This window comes from Petromyzon marinus (assembly GCF_048934315.1).
Source record: "Petromyzon marinus isolate PM22_M1 ecotype Great Lakes invasive population chromosome 67 unlocalized genomic scaffold, UKy_Petmar_22M1.pri1.0 chr67_unloc.3, whole genome shotgun sequence".
Classification (NCBI taxonomy): domain Eukaryota; kingdom Metazoa; phylum Chordata; class Hyperoartia; order Petromyzontiformes; family Petromyzontidae; genus Petromyzon; species Petromyzon marinus.
The window spans coordinates 64075-76291 of record NW_027422593.1 but is presented as its reverse complement, the minus strand read 5'-3'; the positions used below and the strand labels follow the sequence as shown (position 1 = coordinate 76291).

The 12217-nt window shown below is 59.8% G+C and overlaps 1 protein-coding gene across 1 annotated transcript in view; it reads left to right on the top strand.

Annotated features, from left to right (window-relative positions):
• Window positions 1-1635: 1635 nt before the first annotated feature.
• LOC142907954 (dynein axonemal heavy chain 2-like) overlaps window positions 1636-12217 on the top strand; it is a 28266-nt gene continuing 17684 nt past the window's right edge. The window contains exons 1-7 of the mRNA XM_076057988.1: window positions 1636-1794; window positions 3662-3747; window positions 4241-4372; window positions 6470-6571; window positions 7331-7456; window positions 9732-9842; window positions 10529-10717. Of these exons, the coding sequence (XP_075914103.1) occupies window positions 1743-1794; window positions 3662-3747; window positions 4241-4372; window positions 6470-6571; window positions 7331-7456; window positions 9732-9842; window positions 10529-10717 (798 nt within the window). The 5' untranslated portion in view covers window positions 1636-1742. The remainder of the gene's footprint in view (window positions 1795-3661; window positions 3748-4240; window positions 4373-6469; window positions 6572-7330; window positions 7457-9731; window positions 9843-10528; window positions 10718-12217) is intronic.

Sequence of the window (12217 nt, the reverse complement as noted above, 5' to 3'; positions counted from 1 at the left end):
AACCACGTGACGACTCAACATCATCATCATCATCACCACGTGGATATTCATAGCAGATAGCCAAATTTCTGCTGAACGCGTGGGTGACGTCGATTATAAATGTGGAAGGGAAAACATCCGGAGGGCCCGGAGAAAAATCTACGCGGACCACGGATCAGAGAGAGACACGCAAACTCCAAATATACAGCAGCAGCAGCAGGCGTTGTCAGGGTCGAGATTGACACCCACGACCTCCTGTGCATCGGACGAGGTAGTCAACATCTCCTAGCCACCGTGATGATGAGAGAGAGACACGCAAACTCCAAATATACAGCAGCAGCAGGCGTCGTCAGGGTTGGGATCGAACCCACGACCTCCTGTGCACCAGGCGAGGTAGTCAACATCTCCTAGCCACCGTGATGATGATGATGAGAGAGAGAGACACAGACTCCAAATATACAGCAGCAGGCGTCGTCAGGGTTGGGATCGAACCCACGACCTCCTGCATACCAGGCGAGGTAGTCAACATCTCCTAGCCACCGTGATGATGATGATGATGAGAGAGAGAGAGACACACAGACTCCAAATATACAGCAGCAGGCGTCGTCAGGGTTGGGATCGAACCCACGACCTCCTGTGCACCAGGCGAGGTAGTCAACATCTCCTAGCCACCGTGATGATGATGACTATGATGAGAGAGAGAGAGACACGCAGCCAAGGTCAGGGGTCGGGATCGAAGCCCACGACCTCCTGCGTACCTGGGCGAGGTGGCCAACATCCCCCCGGCCACTACCGGATGAGCTCCTCACCCCACCGCCGCATTCTGTTTTGGCAGCGGACGATGGAGTCGCAACGCAGACGCGGAGGAAGCCGTTTTGCCTGCTGCGCGCTAGCACAAGGGGCTGAGGTCTAAGCGCCCAAAGTAATTTCCGCCAAAAATCGCCCGTCAATTTATTTTCATTTTCAATTTAATCAAAGGGGAGTGGAGTCAGCGGGTTGGGTGGGCGAGTCGAGCGTGGCTCTTGTTCCGTCCGGTTAGGATCAAGTAGTGCATCCGTGATACGGGGGCGGGGGTATTCGATCGTGTGGGTATCACGTGGGCTTTCGCGATCAATATCATCCGCGTGACGTCCTCCGTGTCGTCACGGGCGTGTCGTCAGGGGCGTGTCGTCACGGGCGTGTCGTCAGGGGCGTGTCGTCACGAGCGTGTCGTCACGGGCGTGTCGTCGTCCGTGTCATTGTGCGTGTCGTCACAAGCGTGTCGTCACGGGCGTGTCGTCGTCCGTGTCATTGTGCGTGTCATCATCCGCGTGTCGTCACGAGCGTGTCGTCACTGGCGTGTCGTCACGAGCGTGTCGTCACTGGCGTGTCGTCACGGGCGTGTCGTCACGAGCGTGTCGTCGTCCGTGTCATTCTGCGTGTCGTCACGAGCGTGTCGTCACTGGCGTGTCGTCATTGGCGTGTCGTCACGGGCGTGTCGTCACTGGCGTGTCGTCGTCACGCGTGTCGTCATCGGGCGTGTCGTCATCGTGCGTGTCGTCACTGGCGTGTCGTCACGGGCGTGTCATCATCGCGCGTGTCGTCATCGCGCGTGTCGTCATCGCGCGTGTCGTCATCGCGCGTGTCGTCACGGGCGTGTCGTCACGTGCGTGTCGTCGTCACGCCGTGCCACACAGAACATCTTCCTCGGCGAGGACATCCGCAAGCAGCTGCCCCTCGAGTCGAGCCGCTTCGACGCCATCGACGGCGAGTGGAGGGAGGTGATGGGGACGCTGGCGGCGGACTCCAACGCCCTGCGGGGAGCTCAGCGGCCAGGTCGGTCGCCTCGTCTGTAGCACCGGCAGCACCGACACCACCGCCACCGCCACCAACACCAACTCCACCAACACCAACACTGCTACCACCAACACCACCACCGCCACCAACACCACCACCCACCACCACCACCAACACCACCACCGCCGCCACCCACCACTACCACCACCACCCACCACCAACACCACCACCGCCGCCACCCACCACCACCATTCACCCACCACTGCTACCACCAACACCAACACCACCAACACCCACCACTACCACCAACACCACCACCACCACCCACCACTACCACCAACACCCACCACTACCACCAACACCACCACTACTACCCACCACCACCACCAACACCACCACCACCACTACCACCGCCACCGCCCCCACCACCACTACCACCCACCACCGCCACCACTGTCACCACCACCACCGTCACCACCACCACCGCCCACCAACACCACCCACCACCACCGCCACCACCGTCACCACCACCACCACCGCCCACCAACACCAACACCACCCACCACCACCGCCGCCGCCACCCACCACTACCACCACCACCTCCCACCAACACCACCACCGCCCCCTCCCCCCACATCCCTATTCCCCCACCATCACCCCCCACCACGGTGATGGTGATGGGCCACTAGCAATTGCGATGTGCAAGGTTCGCTTCTAAAAATAAGTACATGCCTCAGTGTGGGGGGGGGGGGGGGGTCAAAGGGGGGCCTTTGCTCACTACTCGCTACTAACAGCACTTGCCCCAGCAGTCTGTAGAGGCTACACGGGGGACCTTTGTCTGTGTCTGCCTTCATAGGTTCTGCTGCTACTCGCTACTAGCAGCACTTGCCCCAGCAGTCTGTTGAGTCTACACGGGGTACCTTTGTCTGTGTCTACCTTCATAGGCGCTGCTACTACTCGCTACTAACAGCACTTGCCCCAGCAGTCTGTAGAGGCTACACGGGGGACCTTTGTCTGTGTCTACCTTCATAGGCGCTGCTACTATTCGCTGCTAGCAGCACTTGCCCCAGCAGTCTGTAGAGGCTACACGGGGGACCTTTGTCTGTGTCTACCTTCATAGGCGCTGCTACTCCCTACTAACAGCACTTGCCCCAGCAGTCTGTGGAGGCTACACGGGGTACCTTTGTCTGTGTCTACCTTCATAGGCGCTGCTACTACTCGCTACTAACAGCACTTGCCCCAGCAGTCTGTAGAGGCTAGACGGGGGACCTTTGTCTGTGTCTACCTTCATAGGCGCTGCTACTCCCTACTAACAGCACTTGTCCCAGCAGTCTGTAGAGGCTACACGGGGGACCTTTGTCTGTGTCTACCTTCATAGGTTCTGCTGCTACACGCTACTAACAGCACTTGCCCCTACAGTCTGTAGAGGCTACACGGGGGACCTTTGTCTGTGTCTACCTTCATGGGTTCTGCTGCTACTCGCTACTAACAGCACTTGCCCCAGCAGTCTGTAGAGGCTACACGGGGGACCTTTGTCTGTGTCTACCTTCATAGGTGCTGCTGCTACTCGCTACTAACAGCACTTGCCCCAGCAGTCTGTAGAGGCTACACGGGGGACCTTTGTCTGTGTCTACCTTCATAGGTGCTGCTGCTACTCGCTACTAACAGCACTTGCCCCAGCAGTCTGTAGAGGCTAGACGGGGGACCTTTGTCTGTGTCTACCTTCATGGGTTCTGCTGCTACTCGCTACTAACAGCACTTGCCCCAGCAGTCTGTAGAGGCTACACGGGGGACCTTTGTCTGTGTCTACCTTCATAGGTGCTGCTGCTACTCGCTACTAACAGCACTTGCCCCAGCAGTCTGTAGAAGCTACACGGGAGACCTTTGTCTTTGTGTGTCTTCGCAGGGCTGCTGGAGAGGCTGGGAGAGATGATTGCCTCCTTGGAAGACATCCAGAAGTCGCTGGACATGTACCTGGAGACCAAGAGACAGGTGAGTCTGCGTGTCTCTCTCTCTCTCATCATCATCATCATCACCAGGGTGGCTAGGAGATGTTGACTACCTCGCATGGTACGCAGGAGGTCGTGGGTTCGATCCAGACCCTGACGACGCCTGCTGCTGCTGTATATTTGGAGTCTGCGTCTCTCTCTCTCTCTCATCATCGTCGTCATCACGGTGGCTAGGAGATGTTGACTACCTCGCTTGGTACGCAGGAGGTCGTGGGTCCGATCCCGGCCCTGGCAATCTGTTCTCCTGCAGTATAAATAAACTTAAAATCGAAGCAACTTATTTTTTTATTAATTTCACCAGGTAAGATATTCTCATTCTGAAAGTTCTCACTCCGTGCCCTCCTTCCTGGACGTGTGCCGATGAACGTAAAAAGAGCTTCACAGCTCATCGGATTCCTCTCCTTGCGGTACAAACGAAGCGCTCTCGATGTACGATTTCCGCACCACCCCCCCCCCCCCCCCCACGGCACCCACAGGTGTTCCCTCGCTTCTACTTCCTGTCCAACGACGAGCTCCTCGAGATCCTGGGCCAGGCACGCAACCCCGCGGCTGTGCAGCCGCACCTCAAGAAGTGCTTCGACAACATCAAGTCACTCACCATCCAGAAGGTCGGGAGGGTCGACACTCGCTCAACTCACTCAAACACCGGCCCGCTCGCTCACTCACCCACTTGCTCACTCACTCAAACACCGGCCCACCTGCTCACTCACCCACTCGCTCACTCACCCACTCGCTCACTCACCCACTCGCTCACTCATTCAAACACCGGGCCACCTGCTCACTCACCCACTCGCTCACTCACCCACTCGCTCACTCACCCACTCGCTCACTCACTCAAACACCGGCCCACCTGCTCACTCACCCACTCGCTCACTCACCCACTCGCTCACTCACCCATTCGCTCACTCACTCAAACACCGGCCCACTCGCTCACTCACCCACTCGCTCACTCACCCACTCGCTCACTCACTCAAACACCGGCCCACTCGCTCACTCACCCACGCGCTCACTCACCCACTCGCTCACTCACTCAAACACCGGCCCACTCGCTCACTCACCCACTCGCTCACTCACGCACTCGCTCACTCACTCAAACACCGGCCCACCTGCTCACTCACCCACTCGCTCACTCACCCACTCGCTCACTCACCCACTAGCCCACCCACTCTCCAACTCGCTCACTCACCCACTCGCTCACCCACTCGCTCACCCACTCTCCCACTCGCTCACTCGCTCAAACACTGGCCCACCCGCTCACTCACCCACCCGCTCACTCATTCACCCGCTAGCTCACCCACCCGCTCACCCACCCTCCCACTCGCTCACTCACTCAAACACCGGCCCACCTGCTCCCTCAACCACCCGCTCACTCACCCGCTCACTCACTCACCCACTCGCTCACCTACACAAACAACGGCCCACCTGCTCACTAACCCACTGCTCACTCACCCACTCGCTCACTCACCCACTCGCTCACTCACTCTCCCACCTGCTCACTCACCCACTCTCCCACCCGCTCACTCACCCACTCTCCCACTTGCTCACTCACCCACTCGCTCACTCACCCACTCGCTCACTCACCCACTCGCTCACTCTCCCACCCGCTCACCCACCCACCTGCTCACTTACCCACTCGCTCACTCTCCCACCCGCTCACCCACCCACCTGCTCACTTACCCACTGGCTCACCCACTCTCCCACCTGCTCACTCACCCACCTGCTCACCCACTCTCCCACGTGCTCACTCAACCACCTGCTCACTCACCCACCTGCTCACTCTCCCACCTGCTCACTCACCCACCTGCTCACCCACTCTCCCACCTGCTCACTCACCCACCTGCTCACTCACCCACCTGCTCACTCTCCCACCTGCTCACTCACCCACCTGCTCACCCACTCTCCCACCTGCTCACTCACCCACCTGCTCACTCACCCACCTGCTCACCCACTCTCCGAACCTGCTCACCCACGTGCTCACTCTCCCACGTGCTCACTCTCCCACCTGCTCACTCTCCCACCTGCTCACCCACCCACCTGCTCACACTCCCACCTGCTCACCCACCCACCTGCTCACTCTCCCACCTGCTCACCCACTCTCCCACCTGCTCACTCACCCACCTGCTCACCCACTCTCCCACCTGCTCACTCACCCACCTGCTCACTCACCCACTCTCTCACCTGCTCACCCACTCTCCCACCTGCTCACTCACCCACCTGCTCACCCACTCACCCACCTACTCACCCACCTGCTCACTCACCCACCTGCTCACCCACTCTCTCACCTGCTCACCCACTCTCCCACCTTCTCACTCACCCATCTGCTCACCCACTCTCCCACCGGCTCACCCACCCACCTGCTCACCCACCTGCTCACCCACCTGCTCACCCACCCACCTGCTCACCCACTCTCCCACCTGCTCACCCACCTGCTCACCCACCCACCTGCTCACTCTCCCACCTGCTCACCCACCCACCTGCTCACCCACCTGCTCACCCACCCACCTGCTCATCCACCCACCTGCTCACCCACCTGCTCACCCACCCACCTGCTCACCCACCTACCTGCTCACCCACCCTCCTGCTCACCCACCCACCTGCTCACTCTCCCACCTGCTCACCCACCCACCTGCTCACCCACCCACCTGCTCACCCACCCACCTGCTCACCCACCCACCTGCTCACCCACCCACCTGCTCACTCACCAGGTGTCGGGGCCCTCGCGGAGGATGGAGGCCACGGCCATGGCCTCGTCTGACGGAGAAGTCGTCAGCTTCTCCGCTGCCGTGCTTCTGGAGGGACCCGTCGAGGTTACCGCTCACCCCCACGCGTCGCTCACCCCCACGCGTCGCTCACCCCCACGTGTCGCTCACCCCCACGTGTCGCTCACCCCCCCACGTGTCGCTCACCCCCACGTGTCGCTCACCCCCACGCGTCGCTCACCCCCACGCGTCGCTCACCCCCCCGCGTCGCTCACCCCCCCGCGTCGCTCACCAACACGTGTCGCTCACCCCCACGTGTCGCTCACCCCCACGTGTCGCTTACCCCCTGCGTCACTCACCTGGGTGTGTGTCTGTGTGTCTCTGTGTCTGCGTGTCTGCGTGTCTCTGTGTCTGCGTGTCTGCGTGTCTGTGTGTCTGCGTGTCTGTGTGTCTCTGTGGCTGTGTGTCTGCGTGTCTGTGTCTCTGTATCTGCGTGTCTGTGTGTCTGCGTGTCTCTGTGTCTATGTGTCTGTGTGTGTCTGCGTGTGTCTGTGCGTGTTTGTGTGTCTCTGTGTCTATGTGTCTGTGTGTCTGCGTGTGTCTGTGTGTGTGCGTGTGTGTGTGTCTCTGTGTCTGTGTGTGTGTGCGTGTCTGTGTGTCTCTGTGTCTGCGTGTCTGTGTGTCTGCGTGTCTGTGTGTCTGCGTGTGTCTGTGTGTCTATGTGTCTGTGTGTCTGCGTGTGTGTGCGTGTCTGCGTGTCTGTGTGTCTGCGTGTCTGTGTCTCTGTGTGTGCGTGTCTGTGTGTCTCTGTGTGTGCGTGTCTGTGTGTGCGTGTCTGCGTGTCTGTGTGCTGCGCCCCCTCGCCAGGCCTGGCTGTGCGACGCTGAACGGGCCATGCGCCACACACTCAGGGAGCTACTGCGCGAATGCCTGCTGACGCTCAGGAAGACCGGCGGCAAACGCGACAAGTGGATCCGGGAGTGGCCGGGACAGGTAGCCGGGCTGGCGGCGCTGGCGGGCGGTGTGGGAGGTGGTGGTGGCGGCGGTGATGGTGGTGGTGGTGGCGGCGGTGGTGGTGGTGGTGGCGGCGGTGGTGGTGGTGGTGGTGATGATGATGGTGGTGGTGGTGATGATGATGGTGGTGGTGGTGATGATGGTGGTGGCGGCGGTGGTGGTGGTAATGGTGGTGATGGTGGTGGTGTTGGTGGTGGTGGCAGTGGTGGCAGTGGTGGTGATGGTGGTGGTGGTGATGGTGGTGATAGTGGTTGTGGTGGTGGCGGTGGTGGTTTTGGTGGTGGCGGCGGCGGTGGAGTCTGTGGGTCTCTGTGTGAGTCTGTGGGTCTCTGTGTGAGTCTGTGGGTCTCTGTGTGAGTCTGCGGGTCTCTGTGTGAGTCTGTGGGTCTCTGTGTGAGTCTGTGTGTCTCTGTGTGAGTCCGTGGGTCTCTGTGTGAGTCTATGGGTCTCTGTGTGAGTCTGTGGGTCTCTGTGTGAGTCTATGGGTCTCTGTGTGAGTCTGTGGGTCTCTGTGTGAGTCTGTGGGTCTCTGTGTGAGTCTGTGGGTCTCTGTGTGAGTCTATGGGTCTCTGTGTGAGTCTATGAGTCTCTGTGTGAGTCTGCGGGTCTCTGCGTGAGTCTATGGGTCTCTGTGTGAGTCTATGAGTCTCTGTGTGAGTCTATGGGTCGCTGTGTGAGTCTGTGGGTCTCTGTGTGAGTCCGTGGGTCTCTGTGTGACTCTATGGGTCTCTGTGTGAGTCTATGAAACTCTGTGTGAGTCCGTGGGTCTCTGTGTGAGTCCGTGGGTCTGTGTGAGTCTGTGGGTCTCTGTGTGAGTCTGCGGGTCTCTGTGTGAGTCTGTGGGTCTCTGTGTGAGTCTGCGGGTTTCTGTGTGTGTCTGTGAGTCCCTGTGTGAGTCTGTCGGTCTCTGTGTGAGTCTGTGGGTCTCTGCGTGAGTTTGTGGGTCTCTGTGTGAGTCTGCGTGTCTCTGTGTGAGTCTATGGGTCTCTGTGTGAGTCTGTGGGTCTCTGTGTGAGTCTGTGTGTCTTTGTGTGAGTCTGTGGGTCTTTGTGTGAGTCTGTGGGTCTCTACGTGAGTCTGTCGGTCTCTGTGTGAGTCTGTGGGTCTCTGCGTGAGTCTGTGGGTCTCTGTGTGAGTCTGTGGGTCTCTGTGTGAGTCTGCGGGTCTCTGTGTGAGTCTGTGGGTCTCTGTGTGAGTCTGTGGGTCTCTGTGTGAGTCTGTGGGTCTCTGTGTGAGTCTACGGGTCTTTGTGTGAGTCTGTGGGTCTCTGTGTGAGTCTGCGGGTCTCTGTGTGAGTCTGCGGGTCTCTGTGTGAGTCTATGAGTCTCTGTGTGAGTCTGTGGGTCTCTGTGTGAGTCTATGGGTCCCTGTGTGAGTCTATGAGTCTCTGTGTGAGTCTGTGGGTCTCTGTGTGACTCTATGGGTCTCTGTGTGACTCTATGAGTCTCTGTGTGAGTCTATGGGTCTCTGTGTGAGTCTGTGGGTCTCTGTGTGAGTCTGTGGGTCTCTGTGTGAGTCTGTGGGTCTCTGTGTGACTCTATGAGTCTCTGTGTGACTCTATGAGTCTCTGTGTGAGTCTATGGGTCTCTGTGTGACTCTGTGAGTCTCTGTGTGAGTCTGTGGGTCTCTGTGGGTCTCTGTGTAAGTCTGTGGGTCTCTGTGTGAGTCTGTGGGTCTCTGTGTGAGTCTGCGGGTCTCTGTGTGAGTCTGCGGGTCTCTTTGTGAGTCTGCGGGTCTCTTTGTGAGTCTATGAGTCTCTGTGTGAGTCTATGGGTCTCTGTGTGAGTCTATGGGTCTCTGTGTGAGTCTGTGGGTCTCTGCGTGAGTCTGTGGGTCTCTGTGTGACTCTATGGGTCCCTGTGTGAGTCTATGAGTCTCTGTGTGAGTCTATGGGTCTCTGTGTGAGTCTGTGGGTCTCTGTGTGACTCTATGAGTCTCTGTGTGAGTCTGTGGGTCTCTGTGTGACTCTGTGAGTCTCTGTGTGAGTCTGTGGGTCTCTGTGGGTCTCTGTGTGAGTCTGTGGGTCTCTGTGTGAGTCTGTGGGTCTCTGTGTGACTCTATGAGTCTCTGTGTGACTCTATGAGTCTCTGTGTGCCTCTATGGGTCTCTGTGTGACTCTATGAGTCTCTGTGTGAGTCTGTGGGTCTCTGTGGGTCTCTGTGTGAGTCTGTGGGTCTCTGTGAGTCTCTGTGTGAGTCTGTGTGACTCTATGAGTCTCTGTGTGAGTCTGTGTGTCTCTGGTTTCCGTCCACAGCTGCTCCTCACAGCGAGCCAGGCGCAGTGGACGAGCGACGTGCACAAGGCGTTGAGCACCGCCAAGGAGCGTGCCGACTCAGCGGCACTGAAGACTCTGAAGAAGAAGCAGGTGAGGGGGGCCCGGGCCCCCCCCCACCACCACACCAACCCCCCCCACCACCACCCACCCCCCCCCACCACCACCACCTCACCAACCCTCAATTAGCGACCTAACCGACTTACGTGACTGGCTGCCTGACCGGCCGTGTGACCCTTTGAGTGACCTGCCGCGTGACCTTCCACGTGACCTGCCGAGTGACCTCCCGGTTGACCTTTCTGCGTGACCTTCCACGTGACCTGCCGCGCGACCTGCCGAGTGACCTTCCACGTGACCTTCCACGTGACCTGCCGCGTGACCTTCCGCGCGACCTGCCGCGTGACCTGCCTCATGACCCGCCGAGTGACCTTCCACGTGACCTGCCGAGTGACCTTCCACGCGACCTGCCTTGTGACCTTCCACGTGACCTGCTTCGCAACCTTCCACGTGACCTTGTGCGTGACCTGCCACGTGACCTTCCACGTGACCTGCCGCGTGACCTGCCACGCAACCTTCCGCGCGACCTTCTGTGTGACCTGCCACGCGACCTTGTGCGTGACCTGCTACGTGACCTTCCACGTGACCCGCCGCGTGACCTGCCACGCAACCTTCTGCGCGACCTTCCATGCGAACTTCCACGTGACCTTCTGTGTGACCTGCCACGCGACCTTCCACGTGACCTTCTGTGTGACCTTCTGCGTGACCTTCCGCGCCCCCAGGTCTCCCTGCTGCACCGCTACTCGGAGGCGATCCGCGGCAGCCTGAGTAGGCCGCTGCGCCTGCGCCTGGTGGCCCTCGCCACGCTGGGGGTGCGTGACCGCGACGTGGTGGAGCGCCTCACACGCACCGGCTGCACCGACCCCACCGCCTTCGACTGGCTCAGCCAGCTGCGCACCTACTGGGAGAAGGTGAGGGGTGGGCGGTGATGGTGGTGGTGGTGGTGAAGGTGAGGGTGAGGGTGGTGGTGAAGGTGGTGGTGGTGGTGAAGGTGGTGGTGGTGGTGACGGTGGTGGTGATGGTGGTGGTGAAGGTGACGGTGGTGGTGACGGTGGTGGTGAAGGTGGTGGTGAAGGTGGTGGTGAAGGTGGTGGTGAAGGTGAGGGTGGTGGTGGTGACGGTGGTGGTGAAGGTGGTGGTGAAGGTGAGGGTGGTGACGGTGGTGGTGTCGGTGGTGGTGAAGGTGGTGGTGAAGGTGGTGGTGGTGACAGTGGTGGTGATGGTGGTGGTGAAGGTGAGGGTGGGTAGTGACGGTGGTGGTGACGGTGGTGGTGACGGTGGTGGTGAAGGTGGTGGTGAAGGTGGTGGTGAAGGTGAGGGTGGTGACGGTGGTGGTGTCGGTGGTGGTGAAGGTGGTGGTGAAGGTGGTGGTGGTGACAGTGGTGGTGATGGTGGTGGTGAAGGTGAGGGTGGGTAGTGACGGTGGTGGTGACGGTGGTGGTGACGGTGGTGGTGAAGGTGGTGGTGGTGACGGTGGTGGTGACGGTGGTGGTGACGGTGGTGACGGTGATGGTCGCTGCCCCCCCACCATCCCCACCACCCCCCACCACCCCCCCCCACCACCCCCCACCATCCCCCACCACCCCCCACCATCCCCCATGGCTGTTGCCTATCCCTGGCCTGGTGCTGAATTTGCACTTTTCACGCCCATCAGCCCCTAATGTCGCTCTGTGTTCCTTCATGTTTTATTTCTTCTTCGAGGCCCCCCACCACCACCACCCCCCCACCACCACCTCTCCCCCCACCACCCCCCACCACCACCACCATCCCCCCACCCTTACCGCCGCCGAGGAAGTAAATTGCTCAAACGGCAGGCGGCGATGGATAAAATACGAGCCGCCATCACCATCACTACCGCCAACACCGCCACCACCACCATCACTACCACCACCACCACCGCCACCACCATCACTACCGCCAACACCGCCAACACCATCACTACCACCACCGCCACTACCATCACTACCACCAACACCGCCATCACCATCACTACCGCCAACACCGCCACCACCACCATCACTACCACCAACACCGCCACCGCCATCACTACCGCCAACACCGCCATCACCATCACTACCGCCAACACCGCCAAAACCATCACTACCACCAACACCGCCACCACCATCACTACCACCACCACCACCATCACTACCACCACCACCATCACTACCGCCAACACCGCCATCACTACCGCCAACACCGCCATCACTACCGCCAACACCGCCACCACCATCACCACCACCACCATCACTACCACCACCACCATCACTACCACCACCACCATCACTACCGCCAACACCGCCATCACTACCGCCAACACCGCCATCACTACCGCCAACACCGCCATCACTACCGCCAACACCGCCACCACCATCACTACCGCCAACACCGCCACCACCATCACTACCGCC